This window comes from Mobula hypostoma, chromosome 3 (genome assembly GCF_963921235.1).
Source record: "Mobula hypostoma chromosome 3, sMobHyp1.1, whole genome shotgun sequence".
Classification (NCBI taxonomy): domain Eukaryota; kingdom Metazoa; phylum Chordata; class Chondrichthyes; order Myliobatiformes; family Myliobatidae; genus Mobula; species Mobula hypostoma.
Window position 1 is genome coordinate 2,044,824 of NC_086099.1, and position 24,383 is coordinate 2,069,206.

At 51.3% G+C, this 24,383-nt stretch overlaps 1 protein-coding gene across 2 annotated transcripts; it reads left to right on the forward strand.

Moving 5' to 3' along the window:
- The first annotated feature begins 1,338 nt into the window (after window positions 1–1,338).
- si:ch211-175m2.5 (uncharacterized protein LOC568697 homolog) lies at window positions 1,339–23,655 on the forward strand. Of its 2 annotated transcripts, XM_063042562.1 has the most exons (6): window positions 1,344–1,415; window positions 14,798–15,167; window positions 17,889–18,056; window positions 20,415–20,514; window positions 21,185–21,315; window positions 21,429–23,654. In XM_063042562.1, exons 2-6 carry the CDS (start codon window positions 15,165–15,167, stop codon window positions 21,702–21,704), a joined length of 678 nt encoding a protein of 225 aa, XP_062898632.1. In that variant the 5' UTR covers window positions 1,344–1,415; window positions 14,798–15,164; the 3' UTR covers window positions 21,705–23,654. The 2 variants fall into 2 exon arrangements, with proteins under 2 accessions (XP_062898631.1, XP_062898632.1); XM_063042561.1 differs by lacking the exon at window positions 14,798–15,167 and having other exon boundaries at window positions 1,339–1,415; window positions 21,429–23,655.
- The last annotated feature ends 728 nt before the right edge of the window (window positions 23,656–24,383 follow it).

Below are 24,383 nucleotides of genomic sequence, written 5' to 3' on the forward strand. Positions count from 1 at the left end.
AGGCAGATCATTATCTAAATGGAGTCAAGTTAGGAAAAGGGGAAGCTCAACGAGATCTAGGTGTTCTTGTACATCAGTCACTGAAAGCAAGCATGCAGGTACAGCAGGCAGTGAAGAAAGCTAATGGCATGCTGGCCTTTACAACAAGGGGAATTGAGTATAGGAGCAAAGAGGTCCTTCTGCAGTTGTACAGGGCCCTGGTGAGACCACACCTGGAGTATTGTGTGCAGTTTTGGTCTCCAAATTTGAGGAAGGACATTCTTGCTATTGAGGGAGTGCAGCGTAGCTTAACAGAGTTAATTCCCGGGATGGCGGGACTGTCATGTGTTGAAAGATTGGAGCGACTGGGCTTGTATACACTGGAATTTAGAAGGATGAGAGGGGATCTTATTGAAACATACTAGGTTATTAACGGATTGGAGACGCTGGAGGCAGGAAGCATGTTCCCGCTGATGGGTGAGTCCAGAACCAGAGGCCACAGTTTAAGAGTAAGGGGTAGGCCATTTAGAACGGAGTTGAGGAAAAACAACTTCACCCAGAGAGTGGTGGATATATGGAAAGCTCTGCCCCAGAAGGCTGTGGAGGCCAAGTCTCTGGATGCTTTCAAGAAAGAGATGGATAGAGCTCTTAAAGATAGCGGAATCAAAGGTTATGGGGATGAGGCAGGAACTGGATACTGATTGTGGATGATCAGCATGATCACAGTGAATGGCGATGCTGTCTTGAAGAGCCGAATGGTCTACTCCTGCACCTATTGTCTATTTCTACAGGGGCACAATTGAGAGCATCCTGACCGGCTGCATCACTGCCTGATATGGGAACTGTACTTCCCTCAATCGCAGGGCTCTGCAGAGAGTGGTGTGGACAGCCCAGCGCATCTGTAGATGTGAACTTCCCACTATTCAGGAGATTTACAAAGACCGGTGTGTAAAAAAGGGCCCCAAGGATCATTGGGGACCCAAATCACCCCGACCACAAACTGTTCCAGCTACTACCATCCGGGAAACGGTACCGCAACATAAAAGCCAGGACCAACGGGCTCCGGGACAGATTCTTCCACCAGGCCATCAGACTGATTCATTCACGCTGACACAATTGTATTTCTATGTTATACTGACTGTCTTATTGAAAATACTATAAATTGTACATTTGGGCAGCGAAAGGATTTTCACTCCTCATGGAGATGAAGGATGTAAGAAATAAAGTCAAATCAATTCAAATGGATACGGACAGAAAGGTTTACAGTTCCGGAAGACGGGGGGCCGGAGGTATTGACGGACCGGCTCAGGTCGGAATCTTGATCTGAACGGACAGGTCGTGCTGAAGCGGAAAGGTTACCTCACTTCCGGTTTGTCAGGGTCGTGTAGGTCGCCATGAGTCGGGCTTGGGTGGCGCTCGGAACCCGGGGGTGGCGGGTGAGTGTCCGGGGGTGGGGGTCGGGTGTGTCACTGTGGTCGGGGTGGGGGTCGGGTGTGTCACTGTGGTCGGGGTGGGGGTCGGGTGTGTCACTGTGGTTGGGGTGGGGGTCGGGTGTGTCGCTGTGGTTGGGGTGGGGGTCGGGTGTGTCGCTGTGGTTGGGGTGGGGGTCGGGTGTGTCACTGTGGTCGGGGTGGGGGTCCGGGGGTGGGGGTCGGGTGTGTCACTGTGGTCGGGGTGGGGGTCGGGTGTGTCACTGTGGTCGGGGTGGGGGTCGGGTGTGTCACTGTGGTTGGGGTGGGGGTCGGGTGTGTCGCTGTGGTTGGGGTGGGGGTCGGGTGTGTCACTGTGGTCGGGGTGGGGGTCCGGGGGTGGGGGTCGGGTGTGTCGCTGTGGTTGGGGTGGGGGTCGGGTGTGTCACTGTGGTCGGGGTGGGGGTCCGGGGGTGGGGGTCGGGTGTGTCACTGTGGTCGGGGTGGGGGTCCGGGGGTGGGGGTCGGGTGTGTCGCTGTGGTTGGGGTGGGGGTCGGGTGTGTCACTGTGGTCGGGGTGGGGGTCCGGGGGTGGGGGTCGGGTGTGTCACTGTGGTCGGGGTGGGGGTCCGGGGGTGGGGGTCGGGTGTGTCACTGTGGTCGGGGTGGGGGTCCGGGGGTGGGGGTCGGGTGTGTCACTGTGGTCGGGGTGGGGGTCCGGGGGTGGGGGTCGGGTGTGTCACTGTGGTCGGGGTGGGGGTCCGGGGGTGGGGGTCGGGTGTGTCACTGTGGTCGGGGTGGGGGTCGGGTGTGTCGCTGTGGTCGGGGTGGGGGTCCGGGGGTGGGGGTCGGGTGTGTCACTGTGGTCGGGGTGGGGGTCCGGGGGTGGGGGTCGGGTGTGTCACTGTGGTCGGGGTGGGGGTCGGGTGTGTCGCTGTGGTCGGGGTGGGGGTCGGGTGTGTCGCTGTGGTCGGGGTGGGGGTCCGGGGGTGGGGGTCGGGTGTGTCACTGTGGTCGGGGTGGGGGTCGGGTGTGTCACTGTGGTCGGGGTGGGGGTCGGGTGTGTCGCTGTGGTTGGGGTGGGGGTCGGGTGTGTCGCTGTGGTTGGGGTGGGGGTCGGGTGTGTCACTGTGGTCGGGGTGGGGGTCCGGGGGTGGGGGTCGGGTGTGTCGCTGTGGTTGGGGTGGGGGTCGGGTGTGTCACTGTGGTCGGGGTGGGGGTCCGGGGGTGGGGGTCGGGTGTGTCACTGTGGTCGGGGTGGGGGTCCGGGGGTGGGGGTCGGGTGTGTCACTGTGGTCGGGGTGGGGGTCCGGGGGTGGGGGTCGGGTGTGTCACTGTGGTCGGGGTGGGGGTCCGGGGGTGGGGGTCGGGTGTGTCACTGTGGTCGGGGTGGGGGTCCGGGGGTGGGGGTCGGGTGTGTCACTGTGGTCGGGGTGGGGGTCGGGTGTGTCGCTGTGGTCGGGGTGGGGGTCCGGGGGTGGGGGTCGGGTGTGTCACTGTGGTCGGGGTGGGGGTCCGGGGGTGGGGGTCGGGTGTGTCACTGTGGTCGGGGTGGGGGTCGGGTGTGTCGCTGTGGTCGGGGTGGGGGTCGGGTGTGTCACTGTGGTCGGGGTGGGGGTCGGGTGTGTCACTGTGGTCGGGGTGGGGGTCCGGGGGTGGGGGTCGGGTGTGTCGCTGTGGTCGGGGTGGGGGTCGGGTGTGTCACTGTGGTCGGGGTGGGGGTCCGGGGGTGGGGGTCGGGTGTGTCGCTGTGGTCGGGGTGGGGGTCGGGTGTGTCACTGTGGTCGGGGTGGGGGTCGGGTGTGTCACTGTGGTTGGGGTGGGGGTCGGGTGTGTCGCTGTGGTCGGGGTGGGGGTCGGGTGTGTCGGGGGGTTGGGGTGGGGGTCCGGGGGTGGGGGTCGGGTGTGTCGCTGTGGTCGGGGTGGGGGTCGGGTGTGTCGGGGGGTTGGGGTGGGGGTCGGGTGTGTCGCTGTGGTTGGGGTGGGGGTCGGGTGTGTCGCTGTGGTCGGGGTGGGGGTCCGGGGGTGGGGGTCGGGTGTGTCGCTGTGGTCGGGGTGGGGGTCGGGTGTGTCGCTGTGGTTGGGGTGGGGGTCGGGTGTGTCGGGGGGTTGGGGTGGGGGTCCGGGGGTGGGGGTCGGGTGTGTCACTGTGGTCGGGGTGGGGGTCGGGTGTGTCGCTGTGGTTGGGGTGGGGGTCGGGTGTGTCGCTGTGGTCGGGGTGGGGGTCGGGTGTGTCGGGGGGTTGGGGTGGGGGTCGGGTGTGTCGGGGGGTTGGGGTGGGGGTCGGGTGTGTCGCTGTGGTTGGGGTGGGGGTCGGGTGTGTCGCTGTGGTCGGGGTGGGGGTCGGGTGTGTCGCTGTGGTCGGGGTGGGGGTCCGGGGGTGGGGGTCGGGTGTGTCGCTGTGGTCGGGGTGGGGGTCCGGGGGTGGGGGTCGGGTGTGTCGCTGTGGTCGGGGTGGGGGTCCGGGGGTGGGGGTCGGGTGTGTCGCTGTGGTCGGGGTGGGGGTCGGGTGTGTCACTGTGGTTGGGGTGGGGGTCGGGTGTGTCACTGTGGTCGGGGTGGGGGTCGGGTGTGTCGGGGGGTTGGGGTGGGGGTCGGGTGTGTCGCTGTGGTTGGGGTGGGGGTCCGGTGTGTCGCTGTGGTCGGGGTGGGGGTCGGGTGTGTCGCTGTGGTCGGGGTGGGGGTCGGGTGTGTCGCTGTGGTCGGGGTGGGGGTCGGGTGTGTCGCTGTGGTCGGGGTGGGGGTCGGGTGTGTCACTGTGGTCGGGGTGGGGGTCCGGGGGTGGGGGTCGGGTGTGTCGCTGTGGTCGGGGTGGGGGTCGGGTGTGTCACTGTGGTCGGGGTGGGGGTCGGGTGTGTCACTGTGGTTGGGGTGGGGGTCGGGTGTGTCGCTGTGGTCGGGGTGGGGGTCGGGTGTGTCGGGGGGTTGGGGTGGGGGTCCGGGGGTGGGGGTCGGGTGTGTCGCTGTGGTCGGGGTGGGGGTCGGGTGTGTCGGGGGGTTGGGGTGGGGGTCGGGTGTGTCGCTGTGGTTGGGGTGGGGGTCGGGTGTGTCGCTGTGGTCGGGGTGGGGGTCCGGGGGTGGGGGTCGGGTGTGTCGCTGTGGTCGGGGTGGGGGTCGGGTGTGTCGCTGTGGTTGGGGTGGGGGTCGGGTGTGTCGGGGGGTTGGGGTGGGGGTCCGGGGGTGGGGGTCGGGTGTGTCACTGTGGTCGGGGTGGGGGTCGGGTGTGTCGCTGTGGTTGGGGTGGGGGTCGGGTGTGTCACTGTGGTCGGGGTGGGGGTCGGGTGTGTCGGGGGGTTGGGGTGGGGGTCGGGTGTGTCGGGGGGTTGGGGTGGGGGTCGGGTGTGTCGCTGTGGTTGGGGTGGGGGTCCGGGGGTGGGGGTCGGGTGTGTCGGGGGGTTGGGGTGGGGGTCGGGTGTGTCGCTGTGGTTGGGGTGGGGGTCGGGTGTGTCACTGTGGTCGGGGTGGGGGTCCGGGGGTGGGGGTCGGGTGTGTCGCTGTGGTTGGGGTGGGGGTCGGGTGTGTCGGGGGGTTGGGGTGGGGGTCGGGTGTGTCGGGGGGTTGGGGTGGGGGTCGGGTGTGTCGCTGTGGTTGGGGTGGGGGTCGGGTGTGTCGGGGGGTTGGGGTGGGGGTCCGGGGGTGGGGGTCGGGTGTGTCGGGGGGTTGGGGTGGGGGTCGGGTGTGTCGCTGTGGTTGGGGTGGGGGTCGGGTGTGTCGCTGTGGTTGGGGTGGGGGTCCGGGGGTGGGGGTCGGGTGTGTCGGGGGGTTGGGGTGGGGGTCGGGTGTGTCGCTGTGGTTGGGGTGGGGGTCGGGTGTGTCACTGTGGTCGGGGTGGGGGTCCGGGGGTGGGGGTCGGGTGTGTCGCTGTGGTTGGGGTGGGGGTCGGGTGTGTCGCTGTGGTCGGGGTGGGGGTCGGGTGTGTCGGGGGGTTGGGGTGGGGGTCCGGGGGTGGGGGTCGGGTGTGTCACTGTGGTCGGGGTGGGGGTCGGGTGTGTCGCTGTGGTCGGGGTGGGGGTCGGGTGTGTCGCTGTGGTTGGGGTGGGGGTCCGGGGGTGGGGGTCGGGTGTGTCACTGTGGTCGGGGTGGGGGTCGGGTGTGTCGCTGTGGTCGGGGTGGGGGTCGGGTGTGTCGCTGTGGTTGGGGTGGGGGTCGGGTGTGTCGGGGGGTTGGGGTGGGGGTCCGGGGGTGTCACTGTGGTTGGGGTGGGGGTCCGGGTGTGTCGCTGTGGTTGGGGTGGGGGTCGGGTGTGTCGCTGTGGTTGGGGTGGGGGTCGGGTGTGTCGCTGTGGTCGGGGTGGGGGTCGGGTGTGTCGGGGGGTTGGGGTGGGGGTCCGGGGGTGGGGGTCGGGTGTGTCACTGTGGTCGGGGTGGGGGTCGGGTGTGTCGCTGTGGTCGGGGTGGGGGTCGGGTGTGTCGCTGTGGTTGGGGTGGGGGTCGGGTGTGTCGGGGGGTTGGGGTGGGGGTCCGGGGGTGGGGGTCGGGTGTGTCACTGTGGTCGGGGTGGGGGTCGGGTGTGTCGCTGTGGTCGGGGTGGGGGTCCGGGGGTGGGGGTCGGGTGTGTCGCTGTGGTTGGGGTGGGGGTCGGGTGTGTCGCTGTGGTCGGGGTGGGGGTCGGGTGTGTCGCTGTGGTTGGGGTGGGGGTCGGGTGTGTCGCTGTGGTCGGGGTGGGGGTCGGGTGTGTCACTGTGGTCGGGGTGGGGGTCCGGGGGTGGGGGTCGGGTGTGTCGCTGTGGTCGGGGTGGGGGTCGGGTGTGTCGGGGGGTTGGGGTGGGGGTCGGGTGTGTCGGGGGGTTGGGGTGGGGGTCGGGTGTGTCGCTGTGGTTGGGGTGGGGGTCGGGTGTGTCACTGTGGTCGGGGTGGGGGTCCGGGGGTGGGGGTCGGGTGTGTCGCTGTGGTTGGGGTGGGGGTCGGGTGTGTCACTGTGGTCGGGGTGGGGGTCCGGGGGTGGGGGTCGGGTGTGTCGCTGTGGTTGGGGTGGGGGTCGGGTGTGTCGCTGTGGTCGGGGTGGGGGTCCGGGGGTGGGGGTCGGGTGTGTCGCTGTGGTTGGGGTGGGGGTCGGGTGTGTCGCTGTGGTCGGGGTGGGGGTCCGGGGGTGGGGGTCGGGTGTGTCGCTGTGGTCGGGGTGGGGGTCCGGGGGTGGGGGTCGGGTGTGTCGCTGTGGTTGGGGTGGGGGTCGGGTGTGTCGCTGTGGTCGGGGTGGGGGTCGGGTGTGTCGGGGGGTTGGGGTGGGGGTCCGGGGGTGGGGGTCGGGTGTGTCACTGTGGTCGGGGTGGGGGTCGGGTGTGTCGCTGTGGTTGGGGTGGGGGTCGGGTGTGTCGCTGTGGTCGGGGTGGGGGTCGGGTGTGTCGGGGGGTTGGGGTGGGGGTCGGGTGTGTCGGGGGGTTGGGGTGGGGGTCGGGTGTGTCGCTGTGGTTGGGGTGGGGGTCCGGGGGTGGGGGTCGGGTGTGTCGGGGGGTTGGGGTGGGGGTCGGGTGTGTCGCTGTGGTTGGGGTGGGGGTCGGGTGTGTCACTGTGGTCGGGGTGGGGGTCCGGGGGTGGGGGTCGGGTGTGTCGCTGTGGTTGGGGTGGGGGTCGGGTGTGTCGGGGGGTTGGGGTGGGGGTCGGGTGTGTCGGGGGGTTGGGGTGGGGGTCGGGTGTGTCGCTGTGGTTGGGGTGGGGGTCCGGGGGTGGGGGTTGGGTGTGTCGGGGGGTTGGGGTGGGGGTCGGGTGTGTCGCTGTGGTTGGGGTGGGGGTCGGGTGTGTCACTGTGGTCGGGGTGGGGGTCCGGGGGTGGGGGTCGGGTGTGTCGCTGTGGTTGGGGTGGGGGTCGGGTGTGTCGCTGTGGTTGGGGTGGGGGTCGGGTGTGTCACTGTGGTCGGGGTGGGGGTCCGGGGGTGGGGGTCGGGTGTGTCGCTCTGGTTGGGGTGGGGGTCGGGTGTGTCGCTGTGGTCGGGGTGGGGGTCGGGTGTGTCGGGGGGTTGGGGTGGGGGTCGGGTGTGTCGCTGTGGTTGGGGTGGGGGTCGGGTGTGTCACTGTGGTCGGGGTGGGGGTCGGGTGTGTCGCTGTGGTTGGGGTGGGGGTCGGGTGTGTCGCTGTGGTCGGGGTGGGGGTCGGGTGTGTCGGGGGGTTGGAGTGGGGGTCGGGTGTGTCGCTGTGGTTGGGGTGGGGGTCCGGGGGTGGGGGTCGGGTGTGTCGCTGTGGTCGGGGTGGGGGTCCGGGGGTGGGGGTCGGGTGTGTTGCTGTGGTCGGGGTGGGGGTCGGGTGTGTCGCTGTGGTTGGGGTGGGGGTCCGGGGGTGGGGGTCGAGTGTGTCAGGGATTGGGGGGGTTGAGTGTGTCGCAGGGGTTGGGGATTGGGGGTCGAACATGCCTGGCTGGGGGTTTCAGTGTGTCGGGGATAATTGGGGAGGGTCGAGCATGTTTGGGTGGTGGTACGTGGCTGGTGAGTATGCCCTGCGGTCGAGTGGGCAGTGCGTGTATACAGGGATCCAGGTTTGGGGTGAAAGCTGCGTGTAAATAATTATTCAATTGCATTGTTGTGAAAAGCAATCTGGTTCTTTAATTTGGTTGAGAGCATGTAAGATGTGGAAGATCTAGAGAGGGTGCAGATGAGATTTACCAAGATCCGTCTGGATTAGGGAGTATGTCTCATCAGGATAGGCTGATCGAGCTAGGGCTTTTCTCTTTGGAGTAAAGCACGAAGCGATGTACAAGACAACAAGAAGCATAGATTAAGTGGATGACCAGAGGCTATTTCCAAGGGTGGAAATGGACATTACCCGGAGACATAATTTTAAACTGACTGGAGGAGAGTATAAGGAAATGCTAAAATTAAGTTCTTTTTACACAGAGAGTGGTGGATGTCTGGAACACACTGCCAGGAGTGGTGATGGAGGCAAATACATAGAAACATAGAAAATAGGTGCAGGAGTAGGCCATTCGGCCCTTCGAGCCTGCACTGCCATTCAGTATGATCATGCTGATCATCCAACTCAGAACCCTGCACCAGCCTTCCCTCCATACCCCCTGATCCCCGTAGCCACAAGGGCCATATCTAACTCCCTCTTAAATATAGCCAATGAACTGGCCTCAACAGTTTCCTGTGGCAGAGAATTCCACAGATTCACCACTCTCTGTGTGAAGAAGTTTTTCCTAATCTCGGTCCTAAAAGGCTTCCCCTTTATCCTCAAACTGTGGCCCCTTGTTCTGGACTTCCCCAACATCAGGAACAATCTTCCTGCATCTAGTCTGTCTAATCCCTTTAGGATCTTATACGTTTCAATCAGATCCCCCCCTCAATCTTCTAAATTCCAACGAGTACAAGCCCAGTTCATCCAGTCTTTCTTCATATGAAAGTCCTGCCATCCCAGGAATCAATCTGGTGAACCTTCTTTGTATTCCCTCTATGGCAAAGATGTCTTTCCTCAGATTAGGGGACCAAAACTGCGCACAATACTCCAGGAGTTGTCTCACCAAGGCCTTGTACAACTGCAGTAGTACCTCCCTGCTCCTGTACTCGAATCCTCTCGCTATAAATGCCAGCATACCATTCGCCTTTTTCACCGCCTACTGTACCTGCATGCCCACTTTCAATGACTGGTGTATAATGACACCCAGGTCTCGTTGCACCTCCCTTTTTCCTATTCGGCATTCCTGCCTGTGGCCATCAAACTTTACAACTCCTCCCTTGGAGGGTCAGACACCCTGAGCCGATAGGCTGGTCCTGGACTTATTTCATAATTTACTGGCATAATTTACATATTACTATTTAACTATTTATTACTGTTCTATTACTATTGATTATTCCCATGACTATTACTATATACTATTTACTAATAGTAGTATTACTATTACTATTTCTATTACTGTTTATTATTTATGGTGCAACTGTAACGAAAACCAATTTCCCCCGGGATCAATAAAGTATGACTATGACTATCGGCCACCATTCAGATAATAATCTGTTTTCCTGTTTTTGCCACCAAAGTGGATAACCTCACATTTATCCACATTAAATTGCATCTGCCATGAATTTGCCCACTCACCCAACCTATCCAAGTCACCCTGCATCCTCTTAGCATCCTCCTCACTGCTAACACTGCCACCCAGCTTCGTGTCATCCGCAAACTTGGAGATGCTGCTTTCAATTCCCTCCTCTAAGTCATTAATATATATTGTAAACAACTGAGGTCCCAGCACTGAGCCTTGCGGTACACAACTAGTCACTGCCTGCCATTCTGAAAAGGTCCCGTTTATTCATAGAAACATAGAAACATAGAAAATAGGTGCAGGAGTAGGCCATTCGGCCCTTCGAGCCTGCACCGCCATTTATTATGATCATGGCTGATCATCCAACTCAGAAACCAGCCTTCCCTCCATACCCCCTGACCCCTGTAGCCACAAGGGCCATATCTAACTTCCTTTTAAACATAGCTAATGAACTGGCCTCAACAGTTTGCTGTGGCAGAGAATTCCACAGATTCACCACTCTCTGTGTGAAGAAGTTTTTCCTAACCTCGGTCCTAAAAGGCTTCCCCTCTATCCTCAAACTGTGACCCCTCGTTCTAGACCTCCCCAACATCGGGAACAATCTTCCCGCATCTAGCCTGTCCAATCCCTTTAGGATCTTATACGTTTCAATCAGATCCCCCCTCAATCTTCTAAATTCCAACGAGTACAAGCCCAGTTCATCCAGTCTTTCTTCATATGAAAGACCTGCCATCCCAGGAATCAATCTGGTGAACCTTCTTTGTACTCCCTCTATGGCAAAGATGTCTTTCCTCAGATTAGGGGACCAAAACTGCGCACAATACTCCAGGTGTGGTCTCACCAAGGCCTTGTACAACTGCAGTAGTACCTCCCTGCTCCTGTACTCGAATCCTCTCGCTATAAATGCCAGCATACCGTTTGCCTTTTTCACCGCCTGCTGTACCTGCATGCCCACTTTCAATGACTGGTGTATAATGACACCCAGGTCTCGTTGCACCTCCCCTTTTCCTAATCGGCCACCATTCAGATAATAATCTGTTTTCCTATTTTTGCCACCAAAGTGGATAACTTCACATTTATCCACATTAAATTGCATCTGCCATGAGTTTGCCCACTCACCCAACCTATCCAAGTCACCCTGCATCCTCTTAGCATCCTCCTCACTGCTAACACTGCCACCCAGCTTTGTGTCATCCGCAAACTTGGAGATGCTGCATTTAATTCCCTCATCCAAGTCATTAATATATATTGTAAACAACTGGGGTCCCAGCACTGAGCCTTGCGGTACCCCACTAGTCACCGCCTGCCATTCTGAAAAGGTCCCGTTTATTCCCACTCTTTGCTTCCTGTCTGCCAACTAATTCTCTATCCACATCAATACCATACCCCCAATACCGTGTGCTTTAAGTTTGTACACTGATCTCCTGTGTGGGACCTTGTCAAAATCCTTTTGAAAATCCAAATATACCACATCCACTGGTTCTCCCCTATCCACTCTACTAGTTACATCCTCAAAAAATTCTATGAGATTCGTCAGACATGATTTTCCTTTCACAAATCCATGCTGACTTTGTCCGATCATTTCACCGCTTTCCAAATGTGCTGTTATCACATCTTTGATAACTGACTCCAGGAGTTTCCCCACCACCGACGTTAGGCTAACCGATCTATAATTCCCCGGTTTCTCTCTCCCTCCTTTTCTAAAAAGTGGGGTTACATTAGCCACCCTCCAATCCTCAGGAACCAGTCCAGAATCTAACGAGTTTTGAAAAATTATCACTGATGCATCCACTATTTCTTGGGCTACTTCCTTAAGCACTCTGGGATGCAGACCATCTGGCCCTGGGGATTTATCTGCCTTCAATCCCTTCAATTTACCTAACACCACTTCCCTACTAACAATGTATTTCGCTCAGTTCCTCCATCTCACTGGACCCTCTGTCCCCTACTATTTCCGGAAGATTATTTATGTCCTCCTTAGTGAAGACGGAACCAAGGTAGTTATTCAATTGGTCTGCCATGTCCTTGCTCCCCATAATCAATTCACCTGTTTCTGACTGTAAGGGACCTACATTTGTCTTAACCAATCTTTTTCTTTTCACATATCTATAAAACCTTTTACAGTCAGTTTTTATGTTCCCTGCCAGCTTTCTCTCATAATCTTTTTTCCCTTTCCTAATTAAGCCCTTTGTCCTCCTCTGCTGGACTCTGAATTTCTCCCAGTCCTCAGGTGAGCCACTTTTTCTGGCTAATTTGTATGTTTCTTCTTTGGAATTGATACTATCCCTAATTTCCCTTGTCAGCCACGGGTGCACTACCTTCCTTGATTTATTCTTTTGCCAAACTGGGATGAACAATTGTTGTAGTTCATCCATGCGATCTTTAAATGCTTGCCATTGCATATCCACCATCAACCCTTTAAGTGTCATTTGCCAGTCTATCTTAGCTAATTCACGTCTCATACCTTCAAAGTTACCCTTCTTTAAGTTCAGAACCTTTGTTTCTGAATTAACTATGTCACTCTCCATCTTAATGAAGAATTCCACCATATTATGGTCACTCTTACCCAAGGGGCCTCTCATGACAAGATTGCTAATTAACCCTTCCTCATTGCTCAAAACCCAGTCCAGAATAGCCTGCTTTCTAGTTGGTTCCTCGACATGTTGGTTCAAAAAACCATCCCGCATACATTCCAAGAAATCCTCTTCCTCAGCACCTTTACCAATTTGGTTCACCCAGTCTACATGTAGATTGAAGTCACCCATTATAACTGCTGTTCCTTTATTGCCCACATTTCTAATTTCCTGTTTAATACCATCTCCGACCTCATTACTACTGTTAGGTGGCCTGTACACAACTCCCACCAGTGTCTTCTGCCCCTTAGTGTTACGCAGCTCTACCCATATCGATTCCACATCTTCCCGGCTTATGTCCTTCCTTTCTATTGCGTTAATCTCCTCTCTAACCAGCAAAGCCACCCCACCTCCTTTTCTTTCATGTCTATCCCTCCTGAATATTGAATATCCCTGAATGTTGAGCTCCCATCCTTGGTCACCCTGGAGCCATGTCTCTGTGATCCCAACTATATCATAATCATTAATAACAATCTGCACTTTCAATTCATCCACCTTGTTACGAATGCTCCTTGCATTGACACACAAAGCCTTCAGGTGCGTTTGACAACACTCTTAGCCCTTATACAATTATGTTGAAAAGTGGCCCTTTTTGATTTTTGCCCTGGATTTGCCAGCCTGCCACTTTTACTTTTCACCTTACTACTTTTTGCTTCTACCCTCATTTTACACCCCTCTGTCTCTCTGCACTTGTTCCCATCCCCCTGCCACATTAGTTTAAATCCTCCTGAACAACAGTAGCAAATGTTCCCCCTAGGACACTGGTTCCAGTCCAGCCCAGGTGCAGACCGTCCTGTTTGTACCAGTCCCACCTCCTCCAGAACTGGTTCCAATGCCCCAGAAATTTGAATCCCTCACCCTGCACCATTTTTCAAGCCAGGTATTCATCTGAAATATCCTCCTATTTCTACTCGGACTAGCACGTGGCACTGGTAGTAATCCAGAGATTATTACCTCTGTGGTCCTACTTTTTAGTTTATCTCCTAACTCCCCAAATTCACCTTGTAAGACCTCATCCCATTTTTTACCTATATCATTGGTACCTATGTGCACCACGACCACTGGCTGTTCACCCTCTCACTCCAGAATGTCCTACAGCCGCTCAGAGACATCCTTGACCCTTGCACCAGGGAGGCAACATACCCTCCTGGAGTCTCGTTTGCGGCTGCAGCAACGCCTATCTATTCCCCTTACAATCGAATCCCCTATCACTATAGCTCTCCCACTCCCTTTCCTTCCCTCCTGTGCCGCAGAGCCACCCATGGTGCCATGAACTCGGCTGCTGCTGCCTTCCCCTGATGAGACATCTCCCCCAACAGTATCCAAAACAGTATATCTGTTTAGGAGGGAGATGACCTCAGGGGATTTCTGCACTACCTGCCTACTGTTACGCTGTCTAGTGGCCACCCATTCCCTTTCTGCCTGTGTAGCCTTTACCTGTGGTGTGGCCAACTCACTGAACGTGCTATTCACGACTTTCTCAGCATCACGGATGCTCCAGGATGAATCCAGTCGCAGCTCCAGCCGCTCAATGCGGTCTGCCAGAAGCCGCAGCTGGACACATTTCCTGCACACACAGTTGTCAGGGACTCTGGAAGTATCCCTGATCTCCCACGTGCTGCAGGAGGAACAAACCACGGGGCCGATCTCAGCTGTCATGAGCTACCCAACACGCTACAGCCTTGCCACCTTCCTTGCTTCAGATAAAATACCGCTGGAGACCGTTCTCCTTTTAAAGGAACGTACCCGGCCTTACCTCACTTGGAGTGAAGCTCGTCCTCAGCCTCTGCTCGCCGAAGCCTCTCGAGACAAAGTCTTCCTACTCTGCCTCCCTCTACAACGTCACCCGCTCCGTCAAACTGCTCTCTTTTAAATACTCCCGCTGCCTCATGGGCCGACTTACACGCGCTTGCGCAGTCCTGCCCCGATCAACCGCCAAAGAAAATGACATTAATACATTAAGGGTATTTAAGAGACTCTTAAATAGAAAACTGTGGGGCTGTGATCACAGGACAGGTCAGATTGATCCTAGAGTCGGTGAAAAGGTAGGCACGTCATTGTGGGCCGAAGGGCCTGTACTGTGCTTTTCTATGAATGTAGACTATCTACTACTAACTTCAGCACCAAACTTGGTTATTGAAAGTAGTGTTCTGACAAGTCAACAGTGCAAATTCTTCCTTGTCAAGTGCTTAGAGCTTCTAACAGAATTTGGAGAGTTGATTCACAGCTGATGTACCCTTATATAAATGTACTAGACTCCTACATTATGATACTGGGAATGGGAATGTCTCGTTGTACCTGTAGGCCAGACCCACTGGGGGCCATGGCACAGGAGATATTGAGGCCCTGCTTAAAAAAGAATAGGTGCGTAGCAGATAGGAACAAACGGGGTGCTTATGGACTGTAAGAAATGCAAAAGAACACTTAAGAAAAACATCAGGAGGGCCTAAAAGAAGGCATGAGGTTGCCCTAGCAGACAAGGTGAAGGAGAATCCTCAGGGATTTTACAGATACGTTCAGAGTAAAAGGATTGCAAGGGGCAAAATTGGTCCTTGGGAAGACCAGAATGGTAATCTATGCGTGGAACCAAAAAAGATGGTGGAGATGTTGGAAGATGGATTTTTTTGCATCTGTATTTACTCTGCAGATGGACAGAGAGTCTATAGAAGTAAGGCAAAGCAACAGCGAGGACATGAACAGATTACAGAGGAGGAAATATTTGCTGTCTTAAGGCAATTGTAGGGAGGGAGGAGAAGATGGCGGCGCGATGCAGCGCGCAGCCGTTCCGAATAAATATCGATATGTGTTAACTAGGGGCCGTGCACAATCCGGATTTGATGGAGACAGCCGTGTGAAGCACGGAGGAACACCTGGAGTAACTTCTGAAATGCCCGCTTCGCTGCCGCTGCTACTGTGTGATCGAGAATCTCCGGAGGGGAAGGCCCCAAATCCTCGGCTTTGCCTATCGCCCGTTGCCGGGGCCGGGGTTGAAGCGCTTGGCAGAGATGGTGCTCGGTGTCGGAGAGGTGGTCGGAGGCTCGAAGTTTTCGGACGGACTCGGAGTCGGACTGTGGTCGGATGCTTCCAGGATGCTGCATCGGCAAGTTGGCGGCGCTGGAGGTTCACCGTCTGCGTGAGATGATGGGACTTTCGAGAGACTTTGAGACTTTTTACCGTGCCCATGGTCTGTTCTTATCAAATTATGGTATTGCTTTGCACTGATGTAACTATATGTTATAATTATGTGGTTTTTGATAGTTTTTAAGTCGGTTTGTCGTGTTTTCGTGATATCATTCTGGAAAAATATTGTATCATTTCTTAATGCATGCATTACTAAATGACAATAAAAGAGGACTGCGTGTCCTCATAATAACTGGGGTGGATAAATCCCCAGGTGTTCCCTCAGACTCTACAGGAGGCAAGTGCAGAAATTGCCAGGATCCTGACAGAGGTAGTTAAATCATCCTAAGTGACAGGTAATCTACCTGAGAGCTGGAGGATAGTCACTGTTGTTTAAGAAAGGCTCTAAAATTAAGCCAAGAAATTATAGGCCAGTGAACCTGACATCAGCTGTGGGAAAATTATTAGTCATAGTCATAGTCATAGTCATAGTCATAATCATACTTTATTGATCCCGGAGGAAATTGGTTTTCGTTACAGTTGCACCATAAATAATAAATAGTGATAGAAATAGTCATAGTAATATTACTATTAGTAAATAGTAATAGTCATGGAAATAATAAATAGTAATAGAAAATAGTAATAAATAGTTAAATAGTAATATGTAAATTATGCCAGTAATATGTAAATATTAGGCAGTATTCTAAGGGACAGGATATGAGTATATTTGGGTAGACAGGGACTAATTAGGGATGGTCAGTATGGCTTTGTGTGTGGTAGCTCGTGTCTAACTAATCTTTGAGTTTTTGTGGAAGTTACGAGGAACGTTGATGAAGGCAAGGCACTGGATGTGGACATGAGTAAGGTATTTGAGAAGGTCCCATGCGGGAGGTTGGTCACTTGGCATTCGATACAAGGTGTAAATTGGCACAATGGGAGAAGCCGGAGACTGGTGGTAGATGGTTCCCTCTCTGACTGGTTTATGGAAGTTGGTCGTCTAAATGCTTTGGCATGGACTAGATGGGCCGAAGGACCTGTTTCTGTGCTGTGAGGTAGCATTGTTAGTAAAGGATGGAAAGTGGGTAATCCCAGTAAAAGATAGTGGATAAGAAATTAAAAGTTTTTTTTGTTCTTGGGAAGCTGGAGAAGTTTGTACATTGTTATTTTGGCATCCAAACAGTAGCAGTGATGTCATAAAAGGAATTCGAGATGCATGTACAAATTCAACTGTGATCAACATTGAGATTAGACTAAACAAATTAGCAATGTTGCAACGTTTAATTTTAGATCTGTATGTTGAGGGGTCCAATAGGAAGAAGGCTATCCCAGACTGGGACTTTGTTAATCTTGTTGTGTGGGGTCCTTCAGAGCAAAGTGGAGTGGTGTTACCTGAAACATGGCTCCTGAATTCAAATGAAAGTAAGAGTCACTGTGGCTGTGTATTCCTTCCTGCAGCAAAAATGCAAAAGGACAGGTGGCATGGTAGTGTAGTGGTTAGCACAATACAGCACCGTACAGGCGACCCAGGTTCGACTCCAGCCGCTGCCTGTAAGGAGTGTGTATGTTCTGACTGTGGCCGCACGGGCCTCCTCCCACGGTCCAAAGACCTATCAACTGGTAGTATAAATAGTCCTGTGAGTCGGCTCGGATTAAAATTGGGGGATTGCTGGGCAGCATGACTCGAAGGGCATATTCCGTGCTGTGTCTCAATAAAGAGAGGTGCCCAGCTGTGCTTAGTAATCTTTTCAAGTATTTTATTTTGTTCCGTTAAAGAACTCCACACCTCTGCTCACTCCTGTGCAGCTTCATATTCTTTTGCTGAACAGTACAACCTCTTTTGCTTTTATCTCTGAGGTTACAGATTTTGACCAAACCACTCTTGCAATTCCTGTGTTAAACAGTTTGGCCTTTTCATCCCACACTGCTTCTTCCGCATCAGAAGGAGAAACTGGTGTTCAGTATAATCTTCTATTTTTGTTGCATTCCTTCACTTCCGTCTTGATTCTGAAGCAGTTGTCATAATTGTGAAGTGGTAATCACAGGCAAATGTATAAGCACTTCACCGATTCTTTAAGGTCTATGAATTTCACAACATACTTGAGCAAATAAGAGCATTCTGACAGGCTGCATCAGTGTCTGGTATGGAGGGGCTACTGCACAGGACTGAAAGAAGCTGCAGAGGGTTGGAAATCTAGTCATCTCCATCTTGGGTACTAGCCTACAAAGTACCCAGGACATCTTCAGGGAGCGGTGTCTCAGAAAGGCAGTGTCCATTATTAAAGACCTCCAGCACCCAGGGCATGTCCTTTTCTCACTGTTACCATCAGGTAGGAGATACAGAAGCCTGAAGGCACACACTCAGCGATTCAGGAACAGCTTCTTCCCCTCTGCCATCCGATTCCTAAATGGACATTGAACCCTTGACATTACCACACTTTTTAAATATATATTATTTCTGTTTTTGCATGATTTAATCTATCAATATACGTATACTGTAATTTATTTATTTATTATTTTTCTCTCTGCTAGATTATGTATTGCATTGAACTGCTGCTGCTAAGTTAACAAATTTCACAACACATGCTGGTGATAATAAACCTGATTCGGATTCTATTTCTTTGAGATTTTTTATTTTGTTCTAGGCAAAGGGTGTGTTAAATCTGCAATTTGTTTCAAAGGGGCAATTTATCCTGAAGTCTCATACGTTTATGGGAAAGTGTATTTATTTTCAAATTGCACTAACATGTCATTGAAATAACCTTTTTGCTCTTTTTCCCCACTCTAGTCTTTCACACTGGCATCAAGATGGACAAGAGGAGGGTCTGTTGCTTCCAACATGGATTATAGTACAAAACCTGAGAACCCTTTACGCCCCATCAGCAGATACCCTGTTCCATATAAAAAGGACCTGCCATATGATATTGTTGAACTGATGGAAGAGGTGGAAACCAAGGTGGGCTTCCTGTTAATGTTCTATAAAAATAGTCAGAGACAATTTAGTCCTTCTATTCTGTTCCAACATTGCTGTGTTATAGTTTCTGTTGGAGTTCTGGTCATCACATTACAGGAATGACGTGCAGGTTTTGGAGAGAATGCAGAAGAGGGCAACCACATTATTGCTTGTATTGCAGTGTATTAGCTAAAAGTAAAGGGTGGACAAATTTGGATTGTGTTTTTCTAGAGTACTGAGTTTATAAAATTGAGATAGATGGGATTAGTTAATTGGTTGGCCTGGGAATAAGACCATAAAATATAGGAGCAGAAATAGGCCATTGGGCCCATCGAGTCTGCTCCGCCATTTCATCATGGGCTGATCCAATTCTTCCAGTCATCCCCACTCCCCTGCCTTCTCCCCATACCCTTTGATGCCCTGGCCAATCAAGAACCTGTCTATCTCTGCCTTAAATACACCCAATGACTTGTCCTCCACAGCTGCTCGTGGCAACAAATTCCACAGACTTACCACTCTCTGACTAAAGTAATTTCTCCGCATCTCTGTTCTAAATGGACGTCCTTCAATCCTGAAGTTGTGCCCTCTTGTCCTAGAATCCCCGACCATGGGAAATAACTTTGCCATATCTAATCTGTTCAGGCCTTTTAACATTCGGAATGTTTCTATGAGACCCCCCCTCATTCTCCTGAACTCCAGAGAATACAGCCCAAGAGCTGCCAGACGTTCCTCATACAGTAACCCTTTCATTCCTGATGGGCCAAAGGGCCTGTTTTTGTGCTCTTTCTGTTCCATGTTTTTAAAAAATCCTTGACGTACCAAATCTCTGCAAACTCAGATTGAAATACAGCCGCTGTCATCGATATATTGTGTCCAGAGACACCCCTGAACTTACCTAGTAATATGGCCTCTCTCATCAGCCTGTCTGTATACTGTCTCAAGATTACCTCCTGGACATGCCTAACAAATACTCCCCTGTCGAGCCATTTGCACTGAGGTGCCGATCAGTATTAAAGAAGTTGAAGTCATCCATGACAACAACCCTGTTGTTTTTACCTTTACAAAATCTGTGTATTTGTCTGCCGTTTGGTGCTCCAGTTGCTACTGGGAGCCTAAAGAATACTAGAAAAATTAAGCATTTAATTACCAAGTGCATTAGTTTGGCAAAAATCTGTGAGAGAAGGACCTGTCGGAGTGCTGAACAAGACAGGAGTCCATGGTATTACAGGACAGGGACGGGCATAGACGGCAGACTCTTTGCCTCCACGCTAGTAGCTGTCCTGCACTACCATGGGCCTTGTTCGTGTTTAGCAACCAGATCTAAGGAGGGTGTGTTGGCTTGCAGAGGGTCCAGAAAAGGTTCAGGAGAATGATTCTGGGAATGTAAAGCTTAAGGTATGAGGAGCATTTGATGACTCTGGGTCCATACTCACTGGGGTTTAGAAGAACGAGGGGGGAATCTCAGTAAATGTATCAATTATTGAAAGGTCTGGATAGAATGGATGTGGGGAGTTTAGGACGGAGGGGGCAATGCCAGAAGAGAAGGATATTCCTTTGAAACAGAAGGGGGAATTTCTTTAGCCAGGGGATAGTGAATCTGTGGAATTCATTGCCACAGACAGCTGTGGAGACCAAGTCATTGGATATATTTAAAGTGGAGGTTGATAGGTAATTGGTTAGTCAGGGAGTTCCTCCCTCCACCCTTGAATTCCAGTATCCATTAACCAGTCATTAGTGTACTCTGCATTATCCTCAGAATTACACTTAACGGAAATGCCTTCTGATCCGAATTTCACAAATTAACTGCATTACATTAATCTAATCTGTTGATGACAAACTTGTAACTCTTAATGGAATTGTCCTTTTCCCTCTTCATCTGTTTATTCTGCCCATTCTATTATTATTTTGTAGATTTGGCTAACCATTTTCCATAGTAAATGTCACGCCACATTTCATTCCTCATTTCAGCAGCATTGGTTATGTCTTCCCCATTTCGTGTCTGCAAATGCCCATTCTATCCGCACTTTTGCTTTACAATGAATTGAAGGACAATTGGGACAGCACTGGACAGCGAGGAGGGTCCCGTTGGGACACCACTGAACGTTGAGGAAGGTCCATTACATTTTTGGTGATCTCACTATTATGTCCAAGGCAGTTGTTTGGTTGTCTGTTGTAGGAGATCTGCTGCCTCCTTCCATTCACCATTTTCAGCACTTTGTTCACTGTTTCATTGTTAAATTTAAAACATCTATTTCCTTATAATTTTTCCGTATAACCTAAAGTATTTTTTAGAATTTGTTTTTTCAGCGTTTAAGTTGTGTATAACCTGTGGGAATCTTCAATAATAATTTTGCTTCACAGGGTGGATTTTTGCCAAATATATTTAAAGCACTTTCGTATCGGCCTGTGGAATTCAGAGCGTTCTTTGCCTATTACAACGCTATAATGAACAAAGAGACAGGTAAATGGAATGGAAGACTTCAGCTGGGAATCAGCGGATGAGCTTTTCCTGTGAGATTCCAGTGGTTACGTATCCACTTTGCAATGCTTCCAGTCTGTATTGGCACTGAGTGTTCTGTTGCTTACACGTTGATATAACTGGATTAGACAGATTCGAGGAGCAGTAGTCTAAGATTCAAGGGCAGTGGGGTACAAATCCACTGGGTCTTGGGTGTGGAGGCACTATAAATTAGTACAGTGGTTGTATTCAAATCCATAACTGGATATGGAATGGAATTTAATATTTTTAGTAACTCGTGAGCTGTATAAAGTATTAACTGAAAGAACGGTTCATTGTTTTAAATAAGCATTAATTTGCTTTAGGGCAAATTATATAAATGTTCGATTATGGAAGACATGGGCAAGAACACTTGGGTTACTTTAGCAAAGAGCTGCACAGATACTGTACATCTCTCTCCCTGGTGTTTATGTTTTAACAAAGATACGCCAGGTATTTGGTGAATACACCAGAATGGATTCTCCTCATTCCCATCCCAGCTAGAATAACATATGGCTTAAAGCAATAAATTAATATTTTAGAGAAAACTCGATAAGTTAATTTTTTTGATGAAATATGTTTGAAAGAAATGTTTTAAACTTTTTCCTGCCTTTCACCATGAATTTGTCTTTAGGAAATCTTAGCAAAGCAGATCGGGAGCTTATTATTGTGGCCACAAGTGCGAATAACCATTGTCCCTACTGCGTGATAGCGCACTGTGCCTTACATCGCCTTTATTCAAAAAATCCCACTCTGGCAGATCAGGTGAGTAAAGTATTTTGTCTGAAAATGTTTTTTTAAATTTTCTAACATCTATAAATGGAGCAGTTTGTAATTCTGATATTAAACCTGATTCTCCTCCAACCTGTAACTTTCAGGTCGTTGTGAACAGGCAGTCGGCTGATCTGGACGATCGACAGCGGGCCATGTTGGATTTTGCCCTTGTCGTGAGCAAAGCTGAAAACATCAGTGACCACCACCTCAAAAACTTGGAGAAGCATGGATTTGATAAAGAGGATGTCTGGGATATCGGCACAATAGCAGCGTTCTTTGCAATGTCCAACCGCCTGGCTCTTCTCATTGACCTGCGTCCAAATGAAGAATTTTATACATTAGGAAGATTGCCAAAGGAGAAAGGAAAAAAGGAGGGTTAAGAGAGCTGGTTTTGAGGTCTCTGATTTCACCCAGATTCTTATTTTGATAATAGCTCAGTATGTTTAATGAAGAGAACGTTTTGGAATCCTTGGCTTCGAATCTTGCAAAATGCAATGTGAAAACTAGAAGAAAAAAGGATGATTGCTGTGCAAATCTGCAATTAATCCAGATCCAGGATGCCAGATGCAGTTTGTAAAAGTAGAAACATAACCATTTGCATTTATTGTCAAGAGTATGATGGGTGATGGGATTGCATCATAGACTAGTGTGTAAATTATATCAGTATGTCTAGAAACCTCCAAGTTCTAGAAGATAATTTCTAGAGTAATACAGTATTCTGGTCTTCAAGGTGAATCAAACTAATCCAAGAGTTCTTCACGTTATGGGTATGAATGGATAAACATTAAATCTTGTTGGTTCCCTTTTGGGGGTTTTGGAAAATCTAAGCTAACCAGAGTGCAACTTTGCTTTGTTGAATTTCAGAGAAATTCTATTTCAATGAAATTCTGGTGCACAGATTTGATCTTAAATATGAAAGACAGCTAAAGAGGAAGTCTGATTCTTTTGATTGAAAAGAATCCCTTGTAATGGGAGAGAGTGAGAAACAGGGACACGAGAAACTCTGCAGATTCTGGTAATCTTGAGCAACACTCGAGTGTCGGAAACGTTGACTCTCAATTTCCATAGGTGCTGCCTGACCTGAGTTCCTTCTCAGTATAGTAGTTAGACTTTGTGTAAATAGTAAAAATAAAATCACCCTGAACGTAAGGAAGGGCTTGAGAAACATTGGTTTCGTTTTGAAGACTATGAAATGTTTCGATAGTGAACAGCAAGAGGTTTTCTGTGAATTAATAATTCACTCAGATCAAAGATATTATCAAACAAAAACAGAAAATTCCTTTTTTTTGGACTAAAGTAGCTACTTGTAAGAATGATAGCAGGGTAATATGCGACAGAAACAGGCCCTTCAACCCACAACTCTATGCTGACCACATCGCCTTCACTCTTAGTTCCAGTTGCCTGTGTTCAGCTGATAACTCTCCAAGACCCTCCTGTCTATGTATCTATCCAAATGACTCTTAAATTGTACCCACCTCAACCACTTTCTGTGGCAGCTCATGCCAGCTAGTCAGTATCCTCTGTGTAAAGAAATTCCCTCTCTCTTAGATCTATCCCCTCTTTATCTGTGCCCTCTAGTTTTGGATTTCCGAACCCTGGGGAAAAGACTTTGAGAAAATCGATATAACACATGAAGGAGAAGAGGTTTTAAAATGGGATTGAAGTCAAAAGTAGACCTGGAGCAACTTCTTAAGCCCGTCACCCTTATTGGAGCATAGACCGCTGAGAGCAGCTCACCAGAGGCTTCTGTCCTGGGCCAGTCTTTAGGTATTTTGAGGTATAGCCCATTGGAGATCCTTCCTCTCACAGGGATGGGGTCGTTGGAGCTTCTGTTGGCTGGGTTTTTACGGGAAGGGGTTGCTAGCCGGGCTTGGCATGGTCCATGGTGGAATAGGTGTCAGTTAATGAGGAAGCTTTCGCAATTGAGTTTAAAACATCAATTTTAACAAAACTCACTCATGTTGGCACCATAAATTTAAATCCAGTTTACTTCTAATTTTAATTCTAAGTGTGGAATAAACAAAAGAAAACCAGTGGAATGGCAACCTGAATTGACACGGTTCCAATCAGCAGCTTATGAATGCAGTTCAATTCATTATCGTTTATCTTCTGTATTTTTGTTCAGAAAATGTAGTTTTCAGTGAAAAACAAGAGGGCAAATCAATTAAAAACCACATTCAACAAAGGAAAACAGCCCGTGCTGCATACGTCTCGTGTTCCTTCACAGGGTATTTTTTTTTTTTGGTTAAACTGGTCTCAAAGGGAGAGAAAATGTTACAGAAACAAATAAGAAATAAACTTTTCTCAGGCTTCCTGCAGGGTACGTGTATTGATTTTAACCAATATTTCATAAGACATAAGAGCAGTATTAGGCCATTTCGCCTGTCAAGTCTGCTCTGCCATTCAATCATAGCTGATCCTTTTATTCCCTCCTCAGCCGAACTCCCTGGCCTTCTCCCCGTAACCTTTGGTGCCGTGTCCAATCAAGCTCGGTCTTAAATAAACCCAATGACCTGGCCTCCACAGCTGCCTGTGGTAATGAATTCCACAAGTTCAGCACCCTCTGGCTAAAGAAATTTCTCCAAATCTGTTCTAAATGGACACCCCTTTAGGTGTCTGAGGCTGTGCCCTCCTGTCCTAGACTCCTCCACTACTGGAAACATCCTTCGCAAATTAACTCTGTCTAGGCCTTTCAACATTCGAAAGTTTCAGTGAGATTCCCCCTCATCTAAATTCCAGCAAGTACAGACCCAGAGCTATCAAACATTTCTTGTATGAAAACCTTTTCATTCCTGGAATCATCCTTGTGAACCTCCTCTGGATCCTCTCCAATACCAGCACATCTTTTCTAAGATGAGGGGCCCAAAACTGTTCACAATACTCAAGGTGAGGCCTCACCAGTGCCTTATAAAGCCTCAGCATCACATCCCTGCTCTTGTATTTGTTACGTACCCCGTAACTGGGTTGCCAAACCAGCAGAAATGGATCACTCAGTTGGAGTCTGGAGTACTAGAACTAAGAAAGTTTTATTAAAGAAACAAGCAACACAGTAATCGAAA

What these genes read in the sequence shown, in the direction of transcription:
- si:ch211-175m2.5 (XM_063042561.1), top strand. Translation starts at nt 1,374, where the DNA reads ATGAGTCGGGCTTGGGTGGCGCTCGGAACCCGGGGGTGGCGG. An exon ending in TGGAAGAGGTGGAAACCAAG is followed by an intron (nt 18,057 to 20,414) that starts GTGGGCTTCCTG and finishes TTTGCTTCACAG; the next exon opens with GGTGGATTTTTGCCAAATAT. An exon ending in TATAATGAACAAAGAGACAG is followed by an intron (nt 20,515 to 21,184) that starts GTAAATGGAATG and finishes ATTTGTCTTTAG; the next exon opens with GAAATCTTAGCAAAGCAGAT.